The sequence below is a fragment of the Branchiostoma floridae genome, chromosome 16, assembly GCF_000003815.2.
Source record: "Branchiostoma floridae strain S238N-H82 chromosome 16, Bfl_VNyyK, whole genome shotgun sequence".
NCBI classification, from domain to species: domain Eukaryota; kingdom Metazoa; phylum Chordata; class Leptocardii; order Amphioxiformes; family Branchiostomatidae; genus Branchiostoma; species Branchiostoma floridae.
Window position 1 is genome coordinate 3,347,159 of NC_049994.1, and position 25,277 is coordinate 3,372,435.

Genomic DNA, 25,277 nt, shown 5'->3' on the forward strand with positions numbered 1-25,277 from the left:
AAGCTTCCATACTATGGCGGCACTTTTACAACTATCCAACTTCTGGGACTACTGTCATGGCTACCTCGCTAGCGTCACTTCTACCAGTATTTTATTAGGCTACAACACAACATGCTTGCCCATTTTTGACTATCTGTGTTTTTTCTGAAATCAGGCGAAAATTAAAAATTAAAACGTGGATGTGATACATAAAATTTATTTGCTGAGGCCTTTTAGGTTGTCATATGATCTCTTCTCCCCTTTGACCTCAAGATATCCAAGATGGCTGCCCGGTTACTGACCAAAACTTTCTTCCTCCCAGTTCGCAGCCGTTTTGTCGCCTCTTCTCTCTCTTTTCCCGCAAGATGTCAGTCTTCGGGCCAGCCTTTGACTCAAGAAGTCAGCGAGGAGCTTTCAGACGAGGCAATTTTCTCTCACGAGCACGTAGAGCTGCGTAGATCGCTGAACAAGGTGAGAGGTGCTAAATTTTGATTTGCGTAAGAAGGGGGAGGGGGGCGTTACTCTTTGTTGTTTTGGTAAAAAGATTTGTTTTGTTTGGGAATCTGCGCTTTAAAAGCTGTTTGCTCCGCCTTAGAAATCTATGTTTCTGTTACGTTTGTGAAGATTAGACATCCAGGAATATAATAAATAGATGAAAGTTGAATCTCTTCTTCTGGATAAATCAAATTTAATTCAGGCGTTTCAAACGACATCCGTCGTTTTTCTTCAGTGAAATTTCACTGATGAAGAACGACGGATGTCGTTTGAAACGTCTGAATCAAATTTGATATTATCCAGAAGAAGAGATTGAACTTTCATCTATTTATGTTTCTGTTAGTTCATCCATATGAACAGGTACCCGCCCCCCCCCCCCCAAAAATCCCTCGCTGTTTTTGTTAATATCCGGGGTATTCGATGCCTGGGCGTCAGTAGATTTGAAAATTGATATTCAAATTAGCAGATCAAATTACTAGTTGCTATGTAAATCAATCTTTTGCCAAACACCTGCTTTTTGCCAACCACTGCTTTTCCATAAAATGTGTCTTATACTACCCTGGGAAACCTGCTCGAGAAGCTTCGCAAATAAGAGTCGCAAATAAGAGTTACCGATCCCCTGCCTAACGCGCGCCCTCCCGCCTCTATGCACCCGCCCCACTACCAGCTGGCCCTACTTACGTCGGTCCCCAACATCGCTCGCTTCTCCGAAAGAGGCTCGTGTTAGTAGGGGCCAGCTGGTACGAGGGCCGGCGGGTGTTAGGCGGCGGGTGTCCCGTGCGTGCGTGTTGTAGGGATCGGTAAACTTTGCGTGCCTCGTTAGGAGTCTGGTTTTCCCAGGGAAGTCTTATACGAGTTCATAATTTAACAGAAAAATTCATTTTGTTCTTCTTGAAGAAGTTCTTTCGTTTTTGAGGCTAGCCGGCTAAGTTACCAATTATTTGCTGAAGACTTTTGTAGCCTATATAGGAAAGTCGTGGTAAGTGCCTTTCCCATTTCATATTCCTACTCTATGCAACTAGACAAACCATCGATCATAAGACATATCTGCTCTCTTATCTCCACTATAACGGAAAAGCGATGAGAAGTTGAATTTATCCAGGAATGATCTCATTGTGTATCTGTGAACTGTATCTTTTCAACATGTCTTGTTGTGACCTGTACTTAGCCCGGTGTGGCAAAAATGTGCAATGAAGGTCTTCATTCAATTCAATTAAAAACCTAATGGACAGATCTGCCCATCATAACGGACAAAAGGATTTTAGTTGATGCTATCTGAACATCTGACTGTTTGAAGTTTTTAAAAATCATATCCAGGTTTGCTTGGATAACTGTTACTGCAATTCCTGATTTTTTTCACTGTACTTTTTGTTCACGGTTTTCACTGTGACGGCTGTAACATGAAGTTATCATAACAAATAATTCACAGATTTTTTTATGTGCACCTGCTGCCATCGTGAACATTTAGTTCCGAGAACAAGTATAATTTTCTCAGACCGTGAAAGTTTGGTACCGAGAAGACAAAGTGAATTACAGTATTTTGTTATCTCACAAAAAAGTTAAAAACATGTTGCTTTTATATCTCATATGGGTATCTTTCCTGTAGATTATTGAGAATGACATCAACCCCTATGTTGATGAGTGGGAAGGTGCTAAGATCTTCCCAGCCCACCAGGTCTTTAAGAAACTCGGAGATGCAGGTTTCTTGGGTGTCAACAGAGACCCAGGTATGTATCAATTCTTCTTTCTGTTGTGACAACTGGTTTCATCTTTGTGAAAATTTTGCATGCCGTGCATGGTGCATTTATCTTTGTTTTGGTTGGTATATTTCTCTTCACACACTTATGATTAGAATTTATATCATCCAAATAAACCATAACCAGTAAAACAGTCTCTATATATCATATACTGTAAACGTAGAAACTTTCACGTTGGTTAAATGTTCAGGGTTTTTGCGGTGGCCGTTTTACGACGAACTTAAAACCACCGCGAACATTTTTCCATGGCAGTAAGAGACTACTGAGCATGGTGCTACCGCGAATTTGAAACCACCGTGAAAAGTCCTTTTTACCGCTACCACGAAATTAAATCCCCGCAAACTTAACTACATTTACAGTATATGTTAGTGGATCAAACCCATATGCATTACAGTCTTGCATGTGCAGACCATTTGTATTTATGCTTTGCGAAGACTGTGACAGTGTTATAACTTAACTGGTCATGCCATATGCAGTTTCAAACACATATTTCTTACGTTTCATAAGACAGTTTAGTTTATTGCAAAACCATACGTCACGAAGGCTGATTGCATTCCATCATAGAAACAAAGTGGCGAAATGTAATATCATGTTTCAATGAACATTGAACAGTTAAAAACGTTATATGTTTGTACAAACTTTACTAGATAGTATTAGTATTTGAATCAAGATACTTGTGTTGGCTATATTATATACAGTCTATACTATCTGTACAGCTTTGGTTGGACTTGAAGCAGTGAAAGATGGAAAGCCCCACTTTTTTCTCAGTTTGTGGGTTCTGTACAATGTGATTCTAAAGTTTCTGTTCATCTTTGACTGTGGGAAAGTTACCTTTGGGAATGTTATTGTTACGTACCAAATAACATTGATACTGTAAATCCTGTTTTTTTTTCAATGTACTTTTATGTGAACGGTTTTCACGGTGACGACTGTTACATGAACTTATTATTACCAATAACAAATAATTCATCTTGATGACAATAACAAATGATTCGTTCACCGTGAAACTTTAGTTCCGAGAACAGCTTAGATTTTCTCAGACCGTGAAAGTTTGGTACCCAGAAGACAAAGTGAATTACAGTAGTTATTTATTGGAAATTATTATTTGAAGTTTTGCTCAACCACTCTATTTGCTAGTAGTATAGAAACATCCAACCTGATGTATGCTATAATAGTTCCCTTTAATACCTACCGTAGATTCCACTAGTACTGTATTAGCCGAAATTGTTGCAATATACCATATATGTGTAGTATTATAGACCATACCTTTTGTTGTATATACATTGCCATATATTGTTACTGATGCAATTTTTGCGCAATAAAAACAATTTAAAACAATGGTCCATTTCGCTTCAGAGGAATCTGTTTGGTGGAGACAGGACTCCCACTTGCATTGTCTATCTTCATGTAAACGTATACTACTTTAATAACTCTAATTCTAATGTGTCCTGTTATATGTACCCTTTGCAGAGTATGGTGGGCTTGGTCTGGACTACTCCTTTAATGTAGCCATAGCTGAAGAACTGGGGAACATCAAGTGTGGAGCGATCCCCATGGCTATAGGGGTGCAGACTGACATGGCTACTCCAGCTCTCGCAAGGTAACAGTGCCGCAACTCAGCTTTTTAAACATCTAATATGATCTGCATTAGGGGTGGGTATAGGTACAGAAATTTCAAGTACAGGTTCCGTTCAAGTCTGTGACCTAATACTAAGTAATAGCCTGTGAAAACTTGTGAATGGGCAATATTTAAAACAATGGTCCATTTCGCTTTAAAGGAATCTGTTTGGTGGAGACAGGACTCCTGCTTGCATTGTCTATCTTCATGTAAAGGTTCCGGGTCGGAGTTCAAATCTGACCAGAGTTGGCGGAAGGGTGGTGTAATAGGCCGGAAGTGCGCTGTTGTCTCCCTAACTTTTGCTCCCTATTGCTTGGTGATCGTTATAGCTGAGCATGGATTTGTCGTATTTCCTGAAAAGCCCGTGGGTTGTATTGTTTTTGTGCGAGGAGTAGTTGGTCGGCCAGCGAAACCATTTTTGTATTAGTCCGCTGCAACGGCGATGCGTTTTTTTTGCCTGATGACCCAAATAGCGGCGTTTCTCATGCAATTTCGAAGAAATGACGTCATCGGAGATTGCAAAAAAGTTATCACATGGAATTTTTTTTATTTTCATTTTACACAAACATGAAGAATTTAGCTTCTCTGCCACGTAGGCCGTTATCCTGGGAAAATTCGTTTTTTCCAAGCAGCTTCAATCAAAAAGTGTTAAAAAATGATAGTTTTCGGGTCCAAAATTAAAATTTTACTACATATTCTAACCAAAATAAAGAGGCAACAGACGGTACCAATAGGTTTGTCGGAAAGAGACAGTAAACGGCTTTCCGCCATATTGATTAAGTTTCGCGTCCTACGTTTACTAGCGGAACTGTAGCCCTTCGGCCTGAGGCTGCCCGCCAACCTCCGAAATCGTAAAAGAAACTCCGGTCCGATACCTAAATAACACCAATGCCTCTGTTTAAGCTTTGTCCAAGTTTGACTGTAGAAACTTGGTAGAAATGACTACTAACTCTACTCTGCTTGGAACACTTCTTTTTTCTTGGGCCGGTCAGCTCCAAAACATTGGCGGCAGCAATGATCTTATTGGTTAAACCACTACTAGTGCTAGTAATTGTGCTGCCTTCATTGGTTGTACTGTTAATTGTGATTGACAGTCAGGATTGGTTACATAAGTTGGAAGTATAGCTATGAGTCATTATATTGTTTTACAGGTTTGGAAGTGACTTGGTAAAGAAAGAGTTTCTGGCTCCGTCCATCGCTGGTGACAAGGTCGCCTGTCTGGGGGTCAGTGAGGTCGGAGCAGGGTCCGATGTCAGCAGTGAGTAGGAGCTTTTCTGTCTCTCTCTTTCTCTCTGACTCTCTCTCTCTCTCTCTCTCTCATTCTTACATTCTCTCTCTTTCTCTCTCACTCTTGTTCTCTCTATGTGTTCTCTATCTCTCTCACATGTTCTCTCTCACTATCTCTGTCACTGTCATGTTCTCTCTCTCAATCGCATGTTCTCTCTCTAACTCTTATGTTCTCTCTCTCACTCTCATGTTCTCTCTTTCTCTCACTCTCAGGTTCTCTCTCTCTCACTCTCGTGTTCTCTCTCTCTCGCTCTCATGTTCTCTCTCTCACTTTCATGCTCTCTCTCACTGTCTCTTTCTCTCACTCTCATGTTCTCTCTCTCTCTCTCTCACTCTCGTGTTCTCTCTCTCTTGCTCTCATGTTCTCTCTCTCTCGTGTTCTCTATTTCACTCTCATGTTCTCTCTCTCACTCCACTCTCTCTCTCTCTATCTATCTCTCTCACACTCATGCTCTCTCTCTCTCACTCTCATGTTCTCTGTCTCTCTCTATTTCTGTCTCTGTCTCTAGTCTCTCTTGCTTGGTCTGTATTTGTAACTGTCTCATCTTTAAGAGCTCATTAGTATCATTGCTTTGCAGAGGTTTGCTTTCTACATACTCTTGTATGTTCATGTATGTTCTTGAGCAGAAGTTTCTTTATTACGCATTTTCCTTCCTTGTTGCACCATGTTCAATATATTGTAGATAATGTGCTGAATGAAATAGAATTATATTCCATAAATTGTTCCTATTCTAGGGCATTCCTTGGTTAAGAAAGTTGGACACAATAACAGACAACACAAGCATCGCATATTTGAAGATGTTCTCACGGTACAACTCAAGCCGCATTCATACGTTTGGAATATTGCTGGGCAGTTTAATAAGATGGTGCCTGGAGTAGAAGTCAGCGTATAGTCTTTCTGTACTTTTCTTTACTCAATAGGTATCAAGACGACAGCTAAGAAGAGTGGCGGTGATTACATCATCAACGGAGGGAAGATGTGGACGACCAACGGCCTGCAGGCAGACTGGATGTGTCTGCTAGCCAACACCAGCGACGGCCCTCCTCACAGGAACAAGTCCCTCATCTGTCTCCCCATGGACTTACCAGGTAAGGACTCCTCACAGGAACAAGTCTCTCATCTGTCTCCCCATGGACTTACCAGGTAAGGACTCCTCACAGGAACAAGTCCCTCATCTGTCTCCCCATGGACTTACCAGGTAAGGACTCCTCACAGGAACAAGTCCCTCATCTGTCTTCCCATGGACTTACATGTACCAGGTAAGGACTCCTCACAGGAACAAGTCCCTCATCTGTCTCCCCATGGACTTACCAGGTAAGGACTCCTCACAGGAACAAGTCCCTCATCTGTCTCCCCATGGACTTACATGTACCAGGTAAGGACTCCTCACAGGAACAAGTCTCTCATCTATCTCCCCATGGACTTACCAGGTAGGGACTCCTCACAGGAACAAGTCTCTCATCTATCTCCCCATGGACTTACCAGGTAAGGACTCCTCACAGGAACAAGTCCCTCATCTGTCTGCCCATGGACTTACCAGGTAAGTAAGGCCTGGGAAACAAGAAAGAGTCTTCCAGAGGTTCTGGGTTCGAATCCATTGATGGGCCACCAATCCTGTGCTCTTGGGAAAGGCAGTTAACACAAATTTCTTCACTTAACGGTGAAAATGACTACCTAGCTTCGATTAGAGGAGGTCCTGTGTTTTGGGAGAAACACACATCTAGGGGTAGGGGTCTTTTTGTTGTGAGTGGTTGAAAGACCTCACATGAAAAGAGAGCGGTTGAACATCAAAGTCTTGAATTTGTATCAAAAGGCATTACATGCATGGGATTTTTTTTTTTTTTAGCAAAAAAAAAATACTTCTTAAGAAGTGGGATTCAAACTCAAGTCTGTAGGACAAAAACGGAGACCTGAACACTCTTTTGTCTTGACCTCTGGTAAGACATAAAATTTTGATCTGAGTGATGAAACTTAATACAAATTTAATCTTCATACTTATTATTAGATAAAAGGCTTTGAACAGTTGAATGTGTTCAAAGCCTTTTATCTAATAATTCGTTAAACTTTGTCCTTTTTTGATAAGACTTTTGTTTACTAATAGTATATATAGATATACATACATTTGTTTTTGTTCAGTTTATGTCTGTATTAAAATTATCTTTACATATTTATGCAGGGATAGAAAAGGCCAAGATTGACAAGATCGGCATGTGGAGCTCGGACACTGCACAGGTTTTCCTGGAGGATGTCCGTGTGCCTCAGTCCTACCTCATTGGGGATGAAGGGATGGGCTTCACTTACCAGATGCTGCAGTTCCAGGAGGAACGGCTGTGGGGCGCTGCTGCATGTAAGCTCAAATCTGTTTCAGACAAAATACACTTATTCTAGTTGGTTGTGCTATGATGCTGAGTTTGATTCCCTGACAGCTGCCAAACTCTATCCAGTTGCTTGAGTAACTGCTATTTCGCAAGTCGTATTACCTGGATGTCTAACCTTCATTGATGTAAACATGTACATGTTCAGTTCAGTACATGTACATAAAGTCAAACCTGTATTGGCGGCCTTTTTTGCAAAGTGGCCACCTGGCCATTGCGATCACCTTTTGTCTGTCCCTTAGATTTTTCCCACTGACCTAATCATTAAGAAATACATGTAGTCTATAGCGACCACCTCTCCAATGCAGCCACGGCCACACAATTTCCTTTATTTCTTTATTTGAATTTACCACATGCAAAAACAAGTGGAAGGGAGGACAAAACAGGTGTATCAACACCTTTACAAGTTATCCTCCCAAACCTGAAATGATAATAGAAAACAATACGAATCCAAAATCAAACAATAAACATTAGACATCAAAAGTCAGTAGACATGAATATACAATTTGGTGACAATTATACACAGAATTGGATTATATACAAAATTATCAAATATCATTATATACAGAGTAAAAAGCTAATTACAATACTAATGTAGCCTTAAAGCAGTGCAAGAGGCACACCCACAAGATGTGGACCAAGAGCAGGGGACGTCGATATTGAACTGGGTGTCAAATCTCACAAACGTGGCTCTCACAAGCGATCGCTTGAATGTCAAGATGTTAGACTTTTCAGTGGCTTGAACCCCAATATTACGGAGGACAGGACTCAGCTGATTCCAGATGGTGACCAGCCTTGGTATATAAGAAGAGCTGAAGGCTGATGTCCTTACTCTAATGGGGGTAAGCATGTGAGATCTGAGATATCTAGAGGGTCTGGAAGGGAAGGATACATACTTGTGAACAATTGGTTTAGACTTGATAAACACCATGACGTCGCATACTTCGTGCCTGTGCGTAAGAGGCAACAGACCAAGGGTGGAGAGACGTTCCTTGTAGGTCAGGGTGTTCGAGTGGGCTCCTAGAATGAATTTAGTCGCCCGCCGTTGCACCCCTTCTACAAGGGACATGAGTTTGCGGGACTGAGGGGACCACAAAGGTGAGCAGTATTCTAAGATGCTTCTCACCAATGTGGTGTACAGTGCCTTGCGTACATCAGTGCTAGAGTTGAACCCGATTGTTCTTTTGATGAAACCAGTCATAGAATTGGCCCTGGCTACCATCTTTAAGATGTGTCTGTTCCACTGAAGGTCCGACTGGACAATGACCCCAAGGTCAGGCATACTGTCTACAGATGTTATTGTAGTACCAGACATGTGATAAGAGTACACAATAGGACTCTTAGAGCGAGTTAAACGGATAAGTTTACACTTGGAAGGATGGAAAGACATCTTCCAACTAAGACTCCAGTTGTACATGGCAGTGATGTCATTTTGCAGCTTAACACAGTCATTTAGCTTGCTGACTTCCCTAAAACATTTAGAGTCGTCAGCGAAGAGTGCTACAGTAGATTGAGTTGCTGCACAAGGTAAGTCATTGATAAACAGAAGGAAGAGAAAGGGCCCAAGAATGGAGCCCTGAGGAACACCTGAAGTCACCGGGAGCCATTTGGACTGGCAGCCTTCCACTACCACACGCTGCCGACGATCGGTTAGGTAGGAGGTGAACCACGCCAGGAGGTTACCACCGAAACCAAACATCTGCAGTTTGTGGATTAGCAAAGTGTGGGAAACTGAATCGAACGCTTTCGCAAAGTCTAGGAATAACATATCTACCTGCCCCCCCTTATCGAGTATGGATCCTACTTGATGGTAGGTTTCTACTAGTTGAGTTGTAGTAGAACGGCCGGCAATAAACCCGTGTTGGAATTCGTGAAGCGACCCTCTCAAAAATGGAATCAACTGATTGTACATACAGCGCTCCATCAACTTGCTTACAAGGGATAACAGAGATACTGGCCTATAATTGGCCACATTCTCTTTGTCTCCCTTCTTATGCACTGGTAGTACGTTTGCATCCTTCCATCTACTCGGTACACAACCAGCGGATAGAGATCTATTGAACAGCAAGGTCAAGGAAGGAGCAAGAGCCTTGGCACAGCCCTTAAGAACATGAGCAGAGATGTTATCCGGACCCACAGCCTTACTAGTGTTGAGATTAACTTACACATTTTCCACGGATTCTACAGCAAGTAGCAAATTACACAATCTTTCATCAACTATCACGTCGATGTCGGGCTTGATAACATTAGGGTCAGGTGCAGAAAAGGTGGAGAAAAAGTAGTCATTGAACAAATTGGCCTTATCGGGTGCAGACTGAACGACCGTGCCGTTGAGATGAACGTCAGTCGGAAGAGACCTGGATTTTGACTTAGCTCGTACAAAAGCCCAAAATCTCTTCGGCGACTCCTGTAAAGTGGAAGAGAGGCTAACAAGATATTTGTTATACTTAGCTGATAACAAGTTCTTCAGTTTGTTTCTTAGTTTACGGAACTTCTCCCAGTGAGAGGGGGAGTCGGAACGCTTCGCCCTTTTCCACGCTGTCCGCTTCTTGTTCTGCAAGTTGCGTACCTCGCCGTCGATCCAAGGAGGTGATGTTGATACCTTGAGCTTCCGACTGGGCACGAACATGTCAACAGCCGACTGAACGGCTGAAGACCATGCTTCCCAGGCAGAGTCAATGTCATGGTGGTGAGTAACTGACTCTGATAGCCTCAGTGACTCTAGGTGAGCACTGAGACCAATCCAGTCGGCTCGTGTAAAGTTGTACACTTTACGAGGAAGCTCCTGCCTAGTTTGGATACGACAGCGGAGAGAGAACTCGAGAACAGTGTGGTCGGTATCAAAGTCAGCGGGAAGTTCCCTGATCGTAGAGAACCTCTCAGGGAAGTCCGTAAACACAAGATCTAACAGGTTGTGAGTGGAGTTTGAGGGAACATGATTGATTTGTTTTAAAAAGTAGTTATTAATCATGTTGCAAAAGTCAGCTTCCCTACCCTCGTTTAACACTACGCAATTGGCCCAGTCGATTCGAGGCAGATTGAAGTCCCCGAGGACACAGCACATGTTATACTCTTTGTTCACGCTCTCTAAAGTCGAGCCCAGGTTGTGCGTAAAAGATGACAAGTTACCAGAGGGAGGTCTGTAGCAAAGAATAACAGCAATTTTGCCCATAGCTGGAGGACGGATTTCACATACAAGAATCTCATCCTGAGGCTCCAAGTCAAGTCTACGACTACTACATATTGACGATTTAACAGCAAGTAGAATCCCCCCACCAGACTTATTATTATGAGTTATTATTTCCAGTCCCATAGATACAGAAACACTGCCTATTGCAAACATAAAGTGGCCTTATGTCAACCTGTCCGGTGATTTTGCCACTAGCGGAAGGTATGTGTGTCTTGAACGTTACAGTCAAGTATTTGTCAGCGAATTTACCAACATTCCGCAGGCAACTTTTAGTTCACTTCTGCTACTTAAAGAAAGCTTGCAGATGGATGTGCAGAAGTTAGGTGTGACCAATCGTTCAGTGTAATATAACTAGCTGCTGCCGCACCGCGTGCCTGCGAAGCTGGTGTGTTACGCCAAAGAGCAGTTATACCGGCTATATAGATACAGATACAGAATATCAACCATTTTTAGGAGATTTAATTTTTGCTACCCCTGTATAGTGGTCACCTGCCTTTAGTGGCCAAATTTAGCCAGTGTCTTTAGTGGTCGCTAAGACAGGTTTGACTGCACTGAAAGAAATAGTAAAGAGAAGTTAGGACATTTCTTATTGTTGTGATTTTTCAGCGCTGGTGCCACTTGATGCAGTTATTAAGGAAACAGCTGAGTACACCAAACAGAGGAAAATCTTTGGACAACCTCTCCTGAACAACCAGGCTGTCCACTTCAAACTGTCGGAGCTACAGACTGAAGTGGAGTGTCTCAGGTCTCTCATATACAGAGCTACTGGTAAGAGGCATCATATTACAAGGAGACAAACTTTTGTCCTAGAACTCCAGTTGGTTTATACTCTTCTTACACACACTATTGACATGTCAGGGCTCTAAATACTATCTTCTGCATACCTGCACTGGTGCTGGTAACACTGAAAATTACCTGCACCAGACAAATCTTACTCAGAATTCATTCCCTGGTCGTGAAGAGAGAATAGTCTGTCCGCCCAAAAAAATACTAACAAGTCTACCATCTATGACTACCTTGTATAGGTATGTACGTCCAGGGGAAAGATGTGACCAAGCTCGCTTCAGACCTTCAAAAGCTACTCAGATTTCAGTCCATGGTCGTGAAGAGAGAATTGTCTGTCCACCCAATAACAATAATAAAAAGTCTACCATCTATGACTACCTTGTACAGGTATTTACAATGTACGTCCACGGGAAAGATGTGACCAAGCTCCCTTCAGACCTTCGAAAACTACTCAGATTTCAGTCCATGGTCGTGAAGAGAGAATAGTCTGTCCACCCAATAACAATAATAAAAAGTCTACCATCTTTGACTGCCCCATGCAGGTATGTACGTCCAAGGAAAAGATGTGACCAAGCTCGCTTCAGACCTTCGAAAACTACTCAGATTTCAGTCCATGGTCGTGAAGAGAGAATAGTCTGTCCACCCAATAACAATAATAAAAAGTCTACCATCTTTGACTGCCCCATGCAGGTATGTATGTCCAAGGAAAAGATGTGACCAAGCTGGCCTCCATGCACAAGCTGAAGGGTGGTCGGCTGGCCCGGGAAGTGACGGACTCGTGTCTGCAGTACTGGGGGGGCATGGGATACACGTCTGATGTCTTTGTCAGCAGGGCCTTCAGGTAAATTATTTATTTATTTATTTGTTCAGCTGTTTACAAACAGCCAGGGCTGCCCAACTAGCCGTAGGCTATTATCTAGGGCTAACCCTGTACATGTTCGCACATGTTCTCACGGTTATACCGCCCCTTACGGGGTGACACACCCGTCCAGGTAAATTATTCTCTATTTATCAGAGAAGCTCATCCGTGTTGGTAGTAACGTTAGTTCACCTTTATCCGTAGGGTAACCTATATCCGTTGCATATAAAATAGGGTATTTGGGACCGTTAAGTCAATGGAAGGTAGTTTCTTATTGCAATATCTTTAAATGTTGACATTTGACACCCACATTGTTGACCTGAAATCTCTAAATACCCAACTTTTTAAAACAACGAATCTAGGTTACCCAATGAAAAAAGGTGAACTAGCGTTGATTATACTTCATACAGTAGTGGCCACTTTATATTTTGGATCCTCACGTGACTATCTTTGCCTTTGACTCTCAGGGCTCGAAATACTGGGTGCACGTGCACCCAGGTGCACCCAAAATCGGAGCTGTGCACCTAATATTTTTTCTGAGGGTGCACTAGTGCACTCAAACAGTATCTTAGGTTTAAGTATGTAAAGATGTCAATGTATCCTAATAGTATTATTATAATATGATATTATACACAGTATTCTTGACATCTAAGTGTTAGAAATATATGAGTTTTGAAATTAGTTTTTAGTGACATTCTACTTTAATTTATATGCTTCACCTAATTTTTTTTCATGCAACCAATTTTTTCAGCATCTTTTTAAATTTCTTGCCCTCATTCTGATTGTTGTGTTTTTTTTTTTTTTCAGGGATTTCAGGTTGCTTTCCATTGGTGGTGGTGCAGATGAGGTTATGATGTCCATTATTTCCAAGTACATGGGGACTCTGCCCAAGCTGAAGGCAAAGTAGTGTACTTTGGTGGACTCAACTTGTCAGATTTGTATGTCATTTGCATTTATCAAAAATTTGCATGTCATTTGCATTTATCAAAGATTTGCATGACATTTGGATCGAAAATACTCGCATCAATGGGAAAATTTGCATCTGTCAGATTGTTAATCTAAAATTTGTACAAATTTGTCAATTTGCATTGCCATGCAAGTCTGTCAATGCAAATGACATGCACATGCTCCAGTGAAAAATGACATGCAAGTCTGCCAATGCAAATGACATACAAATTATCCCATTCAAATTACATGCAAGCAAATCTGCTAATGCAAATGACATGTAGATCTGTCAATGCTAATGGCATACTGAGAGACAAGAGTTATGCTTTAAATTTAACCTTTTTGCACATTATTGGGGTGTTATTGTACTTTCAAGTATCAATTTGTGTATTATGAGATTGTAATAGCAAAAATGTACATATATACATGGTGTAAACTGTACATGCATCTACAATGTATATGGGGTCACTACAGTAGTACTAGGTGATACATGAACTTTGATCAGGATAACTTCTTGTTGATGCATGGACATGGTCAATACAATTGGTCTATATATGCTGGTAGAATTTTGGATTGTACAGGCAGACACCAGGATCGAGATCTCAATTTGTGATTTTGCCGGTAAGGTGTTTTTGTCAATACGGACTCCGATCTTGAATGATACCGGCAGAATTGCTGATCCTATGATATGTGAGTCTCTATACTCTGACTCATACATACAAAATTACAACATAGACACATAAAAACATAACATCAACTCTCATAATTCAACCGAGTGCCATACATAATACCACCACATTAAAAAAAAAAGTTGTTGTAAAAGCCTTCTCAACATTATCAAATATCTCAAATATATATACCTCAGGATTACAGATGAAACATTGGTACATCTATACTTAATGTTTATTAATTTTTTTCTCATGTGGTGGTATTATTAATTGGCATCCAGTGGAATTATGAAAGTAGATGTTACATTTTGTACATGTAACATTGTACATTAGTTCACCTTTATCCGCGGGGTAACCTATATCCGTTGTGTTCCTAGACAAGGTATCCAGGGATATCACGTTGATGGACGGTAGTTTCAAAATGTACTTTTTAAAAAATATTACAGTTGGAAACCATCGTCTGTCGGCTTCGTATCCCTAAACACATTGTTCTTAAAAAGAACGGATAAAGGTTACCCTACGGATAAAGGTGAACTGGTGTTATAAGTAGATGTCTCCCGATCTGAAAGTTTTTGAAGTATGTGTTGTAGTGGAAATTAATGTGACGTAAGCAAAGACTGTATAATGGCGTTGTGTAAAAGCTAAATATACAAACAATATACAAAATATTAGCACGGTTTATGCCAAAAGTACATACATGCATATGCTGGGCTCTTTTCTTTTTAAAGAATTGCTATTGTTGTATTATCCTGTCCCTCTGTATTTCTTGTGTAATAGAATAATTTTTCAGTTTGTTCTGCACCTTGAAATATAAATTAATAATCATGTATATTGTGGTTCTTTTCAATGAACATTTATTGATTATGGTGTGATCACAGTTTTCAGACACAACTTGGATATGGTAATAATAATTGTGATAATAAAACAAAAAAGCTGTATAAAGCGGTTGTGCTTGTTGTGTGCCTGTATTTTTTTATGTTACTTCTTGACTCGTAAATTAAAGGTATCACAGTTCGGTATTGGATAAGGCCAATGTACAGATACATGTACCACCTTTACGTGACAACCGTCAGACCGATTCTGCCTGTCCATTATAATTAGTAGTCCAACCAATGAGAGCATCGCAATTAGAAAATCGACCAATTAGACACAAAGACTTCCCGTCCTTCGAATATTTGCATTTTTATGTTTCCATTTTACAATATGAATGTCTATGTAACTATATAGGATCGGTGTATGTTACATTTATCATTTTGGTTCATAACACAATAGTAAGCTGTATCAAATCTTAAAGATTTGGTCTTATATTTCGAAAACAATTTGTGTTGCTTTAAAAATGATTGAAATTGGGTACTAGTATACCACCGTTCATTACGCCACACGGCATTCAGGGCAGCTGGTACGTGTTTCTATTGTCTGGTCCGACTTAAATGATGACCATGTGGCACAAATTTGCATAAGAATACACGCCATCTGCACAAAGGAGATCTCCAGAGCTACATAGCCGTTAGAACACGCCGAGCGTTTTTTTTTTTACTCCATTTTATCGGCAAACTTTGTCAATAGTTGTGCAGTGTGCTTGGAATTTCACATTCAAGCATCGAGGTAGCTCGACTGTGGACAACGCTATTCGAAAGGTACGTATTTGCTTTATCATTTAGATAGCCATTGCCGTACACTAATATGTCGGTAAACAAAACGGGGAAACACAGGTCTATGCCTTGTAGTTATAGTAGTAGCATGCGGTGTAATATAGCCTTGTAGTCGGCATTTTCTTTTCTTCAAATATTACTTTAATGTTTTATTTTGTGTTCCATTTTATAAACATCCCACCCCAAATTTAACAAAATACTGGTACGTATACTATTGTATGTCTATCATGTTTTTTTTTTTTCGTTTTTCTGTCTGACTTGTGAACAATAGTGTCCTTTGTTGTTCTTTTTTCTGAGGAGGGTGGGTGGGTGGGTGGGTTGATATGCTGCTATTTTGGACGTTATTGAAGAAATAAAAAAATAGATAATAAAGAATGGCGAATATGCATATTACTATTATAAAACGCATATACGTAATCCAACAAATGTGACTTTTACGAAAAAAGTGGACGTCCATCATAACTAAAGGTCATGCAATAAATTGATTTTAATTCTGTTTTGAAAAATATTTTCAACCTCCTCGAAAAACGAATGAAAAATGTACAAGGGCATAGCAAGGAAAATTGCATGTACCGCTCATACTTGGTAACATAAGACGGTAAATGACTATTGACAATGAGATCGCAAATCTGTTAGGGCTTTTTCATTCATAATAGGGTGGCAGGTGGCTCATACCACCGTTGGTTTTGTAACTACTTTTTTTTTAAATTCATATTCGTCTTTCGTTTTGAATCTAGATGAGCCCCCACTCTTATTATTTTTCAAACACCTTAGAATAGGCTTATCTCCAAGCAGATCCTACGGTTGAAAAAGATAGCTGGCCGAAAGACTTTGCATTTTCCACTATTCTAATGAACATTTTAATAATTTTACATCATTTTTTCTACAAATTTACAACGCTGCGATTCTCTATAACCTGTTCATTTGGCCATAAAACGCAACGTGTACAGTTCAGCATGTCAGTATTAGTGTAAGGGAAATTTGGCGAAAGTAAAATAACAGTGCCGCAATAAGAAAACAAAATACCCCCGCGTTACAGCAATGGAATGACATACTCGCATTGCGACCACAATGAACGCTTTGCATTCCGTGGATTTCTCTAACACACAATAGAGAAAATGAATATGTGGCCATGGGTGTTGAATATACCTTAATGATGTCGCATGTGCATAACGTACATGACAAAAAAGGGACCTTGTGTTGCTAAGTTACCAAAAACAACAGTGCAAAAAAAATCCCCCAAAGTCCCGAAAAAAATATTACAGGTTTTGCTAGCACGAACCTATAAATATTACCATTCAGAGTCACATACAAATAGTTTATCTAAAATCAATTGTCTTAAAACAATGCCTTTCATTCAGAACATTTAGTAACAAATCAAAATAAGGTATTCATTGCATAGAATTCGCCACGAAACTCTACATGCTATTTTTTATGTTATTTAAGCCGTACATCTTCACCCCAGACCTTTTGAAAAAAAAAATAATTCCTATATATTTTTTTTGACCTGCTGGTCCAATTCTTTTTCCAAAAAAAATCAGAGAACAAAAAATAAATTTGGTGTGGCCTTATCAGCAGCGCACCCATGCGTACGTAACAGAAACATCAGAATAATTTATTAGAAAGATAGATAGATTGTTGACACTGACAGATCACTATTACTCCATTGTGCTAGGAGAATGCCGGTACGCAATACAACAGTGTCTACAGTACGTTTACCATACGTATTTAGTCCGAAAGGTATGTTTTAACATCTCAATCTTACATAAGCTTATCGTTTATAATTCAGTATAGTAGCACATGCATGTGGCTTATTTTTTTAGAAATATTTTTATAAAACGTCCCAGGAAATTATAGAAATGTATAATGGCCATCATAACATTTAGGTAGGGAAGGGGGGAGGGGGTATGGTCTACTAATTGCGGTTGTGTCATGAAATGTAAAAAAAATGAGTGTCCTTTTTCAGTGTTATGAAAACATCTTGGAAGGGATCACAATTATGTTACTCTTTGTCAAGATGATATTTTCATTATTTCTAGTATGTAGATATTACTGGTGATATTTAATTCAGATGTGTTGTCAAATGGCCGATAAACAAGGATATCGGTCTGGAGATCGAGAGGTGACGAGTTCGATTCCCAGTGCCACGTTTTTGTCCCTCGAAAAACACTTAACACGACATTCCTCACTCCACCCAGACGTATAAGTAGCAAAAGGGTACCTGACTTCGGTTGGGGGGGTAAGAGGGCTCTGCCTTCTAATACCGTGCCCCTTTCGTAGTGCAAACAAGAACCCACTGCGCCTATGGTCGAAAAAAAAAACATCCATGAAACTACCAGCCTAAGTACGGTTTCTACTGTTTAGATTTGTTAGTGATGGTTACAACAAGCTCTTTCACAGAGATCAGAACGCCTTTACCGCGACAGGAAGTGTTGGTAACATGTCAAAGACAAAGGCTCCGAAACGAAAAGAGTCCTTGTCTCGACCATTGTTTTGATTTTCAGTACAATCTCCTGACGGGTTTTGTTTTCTTTGTATGTGACCTTTACCTTTGACATATTACGTAGAGTTCCCATCGCCGCACATGCGTTCAAATTCTAATATTTGTTACCCGATTTATACCGTATTCAATACACAGCGGATAACGACCCACTGCCTCTATGGCCACAGAAGGCAAAAGACTACCCTTACCTACCCTTTGTTATGTTTCTTAGTGAGGGCAACAATAGGGATTACCTGTATTATACAGGTGAACTATCCCCATAACGTTACCTGGGTGCCACTTATATTATAAGATGATAAATAATGTATAGACTATTGTTTAACGTGTTTTATTTATGATGTGCGGTTCACCTGGGAATTGGGAGAGTATACTCAGGCAAGCATAACAAGAAACAAAGACAGCTTCGACATCTTTTTATTTGTGTATTTCGTATATATATTTTCATGTTCATTTCACCGAGGAAGGAAGGTGGATGCCTTTCGAAACGTCTAGTAAAATTCTTAAAGTATCCAGATCTAGAAGTAAAGAGTGATTCTTCCTCAATGTAAAGACATTAAGCAAGTATGTTTTAAGGATGGCACCCTCTGAAGCGAAAATGATGAGAAAAGGCAACAAAAAAAAAACAATATCTCAAAGTGCACTAGTGTAGTAAAAGTGACACGAATGTGGTAGACTGGTATCGCTAAGCATTTGGTAACTGAACTCATGGCATCCATATTGGTGCCACCATTGAAATTATCCAACTAGTTTCACTTCTACAACTACAGTCATGGCTACCTCTCTAGGTTCATTTCTACAATACTGTAAATGCATTTAAGTTCGCGGGGATTTAATTTCGCGGTAGCGGGAAAAATGACTTTTCGCGGTGGTTTTAATTTCGCGGTAACACCATCGACTGCAGTCTAATACCTTTATATAAAAATGTTCGCGGTGGATTTAATTTCGTCGCGAAAACCGCGAACATTAATCCACCGCGAACATTTCTGCATTTACAGTAATCATCAGGATGTACCACAGCATATTTTCCCATCATGGTACTTTCTCGTCAATTATTTTCAACCAAACAAAAAATAATGAATACGCTGATGTCATCAATGAATTTTTTTTTTTAATTATTTTCACCTCATTGTGCATCTTATGATGATACCATGTTGTGCCAGCAGTATTTTTGTTGCGGAAAGGTTTATCTTGCTTTCAACAGACTCAAGGAAATTCTTATATGATCTGCGATGCTTTTTTCCGAGTAGCTTACGGAAATCGGTGTTAAGTCGGCACTAGGTCTGAATGACGTCACACACTCATTCGTGTGCAACCGTTATCAACAAAAACAAAAGTTGCCATAACGTTACGAGATGTTACTATTTATACCTTTTTTGGGGGGGGGTATGAATGTTTAAAAATTGCTTCGCGGTTTTAAAAGTATGTGATAACTGTGAGATGAAAACTCAATCAACAAATTGCTTTTCTAGCTTAGAAAATAGATTTCATCTGATTGTGTATCTGAAAGCATGACATGTTCGAGCAGTATTTTTGTGTTGTGGAAATTTTTATCTTGTTCCCAACGGACTCCTTGCGTAATTGCTATTTTCGTATGTAATCGGCTTTCCGACTAGCTTACGGCAATCTTCGGGTTAGTTCGGCATTAGTTCGGAATTACGTCACTTAGTCGTGTGCAAAAATAGCAAAATCAAAAGTTTACGAGAATGGGAACGTTCAAAATTGTTTTGAGGTTTAAAAAAATATGATTACTGTGAATTAGAAATTCAATTAACAAATTGCCTTCCTAGCTTTCAAAATATATTTCCTCTAATTGTGTATTTGATAACGTTACCATATTATGTAAGCAGTATCTTTGTGTTGCGGAAATAACTATCTGGTTCCCAACGGACTCCTTGCGTAACTGCTATCTTCGTATGTGATCGGCTTTCCGAGTAGCTTACGGAAATCCTCGAGTTTAATTCGGCATTAGTTCGGCAATGACGTAACCCCCTCCAAAAAAAAAGTTGCCATAAATTTAAGAGATCTTTCCATTTGTGTGCTAGTTTTAGGGATAGCTTGGTAAATGAGGCCGTTTCGCCTTTTAAAAAATACGATTACTGTGAAGTGAAAACTCAATTAACAAATTGCTTTCCTTGCTTGATTAGATTTGAAGTACATTTTAATGGCTTAAGTACTGACCCAATCGGAACAAATGGCGATTCTTAGATTAGGCCATGTTAATTTCATTACATGACATGACATCCGCGTGCATTATTTTTCGTCCGTTTCCAACTAAAATTGTACTCAGGCTACTGCAAGTAAATGTTATAGTTGACATCCTCTGCAGACAGCAAAAAATTTGACATAGGACGAAGAAACAAGATAGGTAATAACAAAGAACACAAAATTGTCAAAAGAGACGCCGTAAACGTTGCAAAATGAATTAAAGGGACAAAACATGGTAGCACAGCTACAAGTCATTCATGCCTGTATTTAAGACGTGCACTAGTGTAGTTAAAGTGACACTAGCGTGGTATACTGGTATCGCTAACAATTTAAGTCACGGCTTTAACAAATTGGTGCAACATTTACAACTATGCAACTTCTGCAACTACAGTAGTGGTAACCTCCCTAGTTTCACTTCTACAAGTACCACCATTGGACTACAACACAACATATTTGCTCATTTTGGTTATTTCTCGTCATGTTGACATTGTCCAAAGAAAAAAAAGATTTTTCTGAAATCAGACAAAAGTTAATGAGCGCTCTGATGTTATCCAAACATTTACTTGCTGTGGCCTTCGAAAATTCAAGAGGCCATGTTAAAAGTCCCTTTGCATCCTGGGAAAATGAAGCACCCTCGGTAACGATTCAAGGTTTCGAGAGGCTGTAAGCACCCATGTTGGTATGCACCTTCAACTTTTGTTGTTTCTAGTTTGTTTCTTCATTCCTTAATTATTTTCTATGGTCGTCGGTTAAATTGTTTCTTAAAATCGTCCTATCTGAAAGGGTTTGATAGCCCCTCTTTTCGTTCACAGATGCTCCCATAGATTAGAGCTGGCTGTCTTGACTATAAGTACTTGTATAAGTGGTTTGCGTGGTAACAGGCGGATGTACATAGCTTAGCTCAGGTGCTGGCCGGGCCTGCACAACATATGGTTTGTATTTGCCGTTATTTTGTACTCGTTGAACCTCCTTTTAGTGTAACATGCCAAGTCTGCACTGAAGAGTACAACTTGCATATCCGGACGGATTTATTTCATCGACTCACACCGAAGGTCCCCTGCTCTTTTCGATAAGCGTGGTGGGTTCCTTACGTGCTCGCTGTGTGGCTTTAGTTCCTTAAACATTCGACTTCCATTTAACAATCTATTCTGCAAATAATAAGAAGCAGATATAGAGCCGTTGTGTGTTTGTGGGGAGGGGGGGGGGTGCTAAACGTTTACATCTGAGTGGAATCAGGAAATAGGTCTAGACTACCTTTCCCAAGGGCACAGCATTTCATGCCTTCTAGGAACATCAGGGATTCGAAATCAGTCCGTACCTACAGATTTTTCACTCAACAAACCCTAGCCACAATATAAAATATTCTCACGCTCACATCTAAGACCCATGAGAAAGAATCCCACAGGGAAAACACACTCACGGAAAATACTGTTAGGGCTTCGCCATTGGCTAAGGGGAAAAAATCCATGCGCCATCGAGTTCAAGTGATCAGTTCTTTGTTTTCTCGCGCAGTAAAGTGGTTATCCGATCGTCATCCGCTTGGGTAAGTGGACTCATTGAGCGTTTGTATACGACATTCTACTCACGACTTTTGGCTCTTTTATAAGTGTAGGACTTAGATAATTTGAAGAATTTTATCATCTTCGTGATAATAGATCCAGGCCGGAACACCAGTCACAAGGAGCTCTAGGGGGAGGGGGAGGGGCTAAAAGTATCAACGGCACCCAGGGACGAGTACTTGAATTATGGCCTGCTTTTTGTTACCTCCACTTAGAATGGAGACATATGTTTTTATGTATCTATATGTGTGTGTGTGTGTCTGTCTGTCGGTGTGTTTGAGTTTTTGGATGTTTGTAGTCAGCATAACTCAAGAAACTCTGAATGGATTATGATAATATTCAGTGTATTATTAGGTGTTGGGAAGACAAAGGTCACGTTGATTTTTTTATCCCCTGGTGTGTGACCTTGATACTGCAGTAGAGTTTTCGTTTTCTGTTTTCGATTGACCTTATATATATATATATAATTCTATGGTCTTGATTTTGTAAAGGCTACCATCCCCTAACAGTTTGCTCTGGAACTGCAGTTGCATTCTTGTCAAAACCGTCCAAGGAGACCAAAAGAGCAACGGACTTCCATCATATTTAGTATGATGGAAGGTGTCTTGGACAGAAATTTACATAGTGCAAACCAGATGATCAACTAATCTCCAAGCAGATCCTAGGGTAGCACAATATAGCATCAAAGGCTAGGAGAGGAGTGAAGCCGGCTTAGGAGTGTGTTTCGCTACTGAAGCAAATGTACACCTCTTGGCTGACTACACTCCTTGGCCAGTTTGGTACTATCTTCTGCCATTGTAGGATCTGCTTGGAGATTAATGATCAACTAGTTTCGTAAAGTAACCCAGACATTTGACACAAAACGCAGTGCCCCCTTACTGCCCCCCTCCCCCCACATAACGGACTCTTCAAAGTCATTGCCAAGGTCACTAACAAGCTGACAAAAGGTTAACCGTTCCCGTATGGTTGGCCATGACCGTAGTTGAACCAAGGACATGGTTAAACAGTTCCAGTATTGTTTTGCTGTTCAAAGTCCACGAATGGGCCACAGCAAGTGAATGTTATGGATGACATCAGCGTGCGCATTAAATCACGCCTGATTTCTTAAAAGTAAATGAAAGAAATATATTATCATCCGACGGTGGTTATCATCTTCTTTTAATGGTCGTTAACATACTAAGAATGGAAAATATGTCGTAAAATCTTTATCAGTTGTATCGCAAAGCATCCTATATGATGTACATTTGCGTATATTACTTGCAGTGTTTTTGACACCCAGATGCAAGATTTGCATCGACACTGGTGCCGATGTCGATGCAAATCGACACCGGTCGATTCATTCTGACCAATCAGGGGAGCGATACCCACCTGCCTGGCCTGAATCTACGTGTTACGGCGTCATAACCAAAGTGGAACGGGGCCTTCTGATTGGTCCGCGGCGCCTGGCTATATGATAATTTAATATAAAGTCACGGAAGTGGATATACATCACTTTCTTTTCTTTTTCCCCGTACGAATAGGTCCAATGGCCTGGACTATAATAATACCATCATGGTTACTGATAAAAGTACCATACTAAACATCGTATTTGGCTTTCGATTTTTTGTAGCAAGTGGCAGGTCAGAGCTGGAGAGACTGGTCATATAATAATAATAATAATAATAATAATAATAATAATCTGGTATATTTTGCCAGCCAGTAGGTACCCAAAGTATGAGTAATGAGGCTGTTTAACGTGGTCGAGGCACCTCCTCGAGCACGGGACCCCCGTTTTACGTCCCTCCCGGAAGACGATTTCGTGAAAACTTCGTGAGGCTACAGCAATCCGGACGTCCTTGGTTGGTCCCCCATCCAAGCACTGTCCGGACCGCGCGTTGCTTAACTTCCGAGATCGAGGGATCGGGTGTACCAAATGTATTTGATTAAAGAAATCCGGACCCAGGCCAGTGTTTTCGAGCTATACCATATCAAAGTACTGTATGCATTAAATATTTGTTTTGATACAAATGTTACCTTTCTAGCGCTGTGTTTCTATGTTGATGTTTTATCATGTATTTTATTTGCAGGTTTCCCTATGCTGCTGAAAGAAGATGGGTACTGTCAAAAGACAAGCTACCACGAAGTAGAAGACAAGCAGCGTAAAAATGAAAACAGTGCTACAAAGTACCCGGATTTGGGCTCTTTTGACGTCTTTTATTTTGTTCGCCGCTTACACTCTGCTATGGAATATCTCTTCGGAAAAAGTTGCAGCTCCGCACAGCGACCCGAAGAAGAAGTACAGTTGGCACATAACAGCAGCGGAGTATCATCTAGATTTTATCATCAATCCAACAGGAAAGTGTGCAGACTCTGATTTGTTTTTAGTTGTCATGGTTACGTCCAGACATGCGCACTTCGAAGCCAGAGCCACCATTAGAGAAACCTGGGGAAACGCGACAAGCATCATGGGATACAAGCTTACGACCTTGTTCGTCATTGGACGAACTGACGATTCAAATTTACAAAGAAAACTCGTTGAAGAGAGTCAGACGTATGGCGACCTTGTACAGATGGATTCCTACGAATCATACGAGAATCTAACGCTGAAAACTATCTCTGCCCTAAAGTGGACGTCAATCAACTGCAAACAGGCAAAATTCGTCATGAAAACAGATGATGATATGTTCGTGAACTACCCCAGGCTTGTGCGCATTCTAGCGGAATACAGTCAAACTGCAGGTCAAGAGAATCTCATGTTGGGATGCGTTGTATCATGGGCATTTCCTGAGCGGACCCCCGGGAAGAAATGGTACATGGATCCTAGTATTTTTCCGCACTGGCTTTATCCATCGTATTGCATCGGTGCTGGTTACGTCATTTCCTCTGACGTGGCACACAAGTTGTATATGACGTCACTCAAAGTGCCTGTCGTTCAGATTGAAGATGTATATTTGGGAATGTGTGCGGAAAAAGCTGGAATCAAACCTCAAAATCATCCAGAGTTTTCCTGTTGGAAGGACACTTCATACAGATATTGCAAGTTCAAAGAGTTGGTAACGGCACATGGGATGAAACCACGTGACCTAACCAAGGCATGGGCAGACCTGAAAACCCAAGATGGCCGAAATTGCTCCCCAAAAGATAAGCTATTTGAGAAAGTTTCTAGTCTTTTTAACGCAAAATAGTGTTGTTTTTTTTGTTGTTGTTTTTTTGTCAACTAGTCAGCATTTTCTCTGACACCATGGCCACTGATATCCAATTAGATTGAGCTCACACGTAAAAGACGGTATTTTGATTATATTATCTACATAACGTTAGTTCCCCTATATCCGTGGGGTAACCTGTATCCGTTGATTTTGAAAAAATATTTAGGAATATCAAAATGACGGTCGGTGGTTTTAAATTGCATATTTTCCATT

The 25,277-nt window shown here is 40.4% G+C and overlaps 2 protein-coding genes across 4 annotated transcripts; both read left to right on the forward strand.

Annotated features, from left to right (window-relative positions):
- The first annotated feature begins 235 nt into the window (after window positions 1–235).
- Window positions 236–14,907, forward strand: LOC118403266 (probable acyl-CoA dehydrogenase 6). Of its 2 annotated transcripts, none has more exons than XR_004829630.1 (9): window positions 236–450; window positions 2,081–2,201; window positions 3,702–3,831; window positions 5,001–5,107; window positions 6,058–6,225; window positions 7,314–7,484; window positions 11,309–11,470; window positions 12,031–12,329; window positions 13,155–14,907. XR_004829630.1 is itself a non-coding variant. In XM_035801876.1 (9 exons), exons 1-9 carry the CDS (start codon window positions 262–264, stop codon window positions 13,252–13,254), a joined length of 1,299 nt encoding a protein of 432 aa, XP_035657769.1. In that variant the 5' UTR covers window positions 236–261; the 3' UTR covers window positions 13,255–14,907. The 2 variants fall into 2 exon arrangements, 1 of the variants encoding a protein (XP_035657769.1); XM_035801876.1 differs by having other exon boundaries at window positions 12,179–12,329.
- A 528-nt stretch (window positions 14,908–15,435) lies between these two features.
- Window positions 15,436–25,054, forward strand: LOC118403715 (beta-1,3-galactosyltransferase 1-like). 2 transcript variants are annotated; one of them, XM_035802487.1, is made up of 2 exons: window positions 15,436–15,597; window positions 23,946–25,054. In XM_035802487.1, exon 2 carries the CDS (start codon window positions 24,024–24,026, stop codon window positions 25,041–25,043), a length of 1,020 nt encoding a protein of 339 aa, XP_035658380.1. In that variant the 5' UTR covers window positions 15,436–15,597; window positions 23,946–24,023; the 3' UTR covers window positions 25,044–25,054. The 2 variants fall into 2 exon arrangements, with proteins under 2 accessions (XP_035658380.1, XP_035658381.1); XM_035802488.1 differs by lacking the exon at window positions 15,436–15,597 and adding an exon at window positions 17,300–17,352.
- Window positions 25,055–25,277: the final 223 nt, after the last annotated feature.

Excerpts from the sequence above, each read along its gene's own strand:
- LOC118403266 (XM_035801876.1), top strand. The coding sequence starts at position 262 with ATGGCTGCCCGGTTACTGACCAAAACTTTCTTCCTCCCAGTTCGCAGC. Across the intron at positions 451-2,080 it reads TGCGTAGATCGCTGAACAAG|ATTATTGAGAATGACATCAA; the intron begins GTGAGAGGTGCT and ends TCTTTCCTGTAG. Across the intron at positions 11,471-12,178 it reads TCTCATATACAGAGCTACTG|GTATGTATGTCCAAGGAAAA; the intron begins GTAAGAGGCATC and ends TGCCCCATGCAG.
- LOC118403715 (XM_035802487.1), top strand. The coding sequence starts at position 24,024 with ATGAAAACAGTGCTACAAAGTACCCGGATTTGGGCTCTTTTGACGTCT.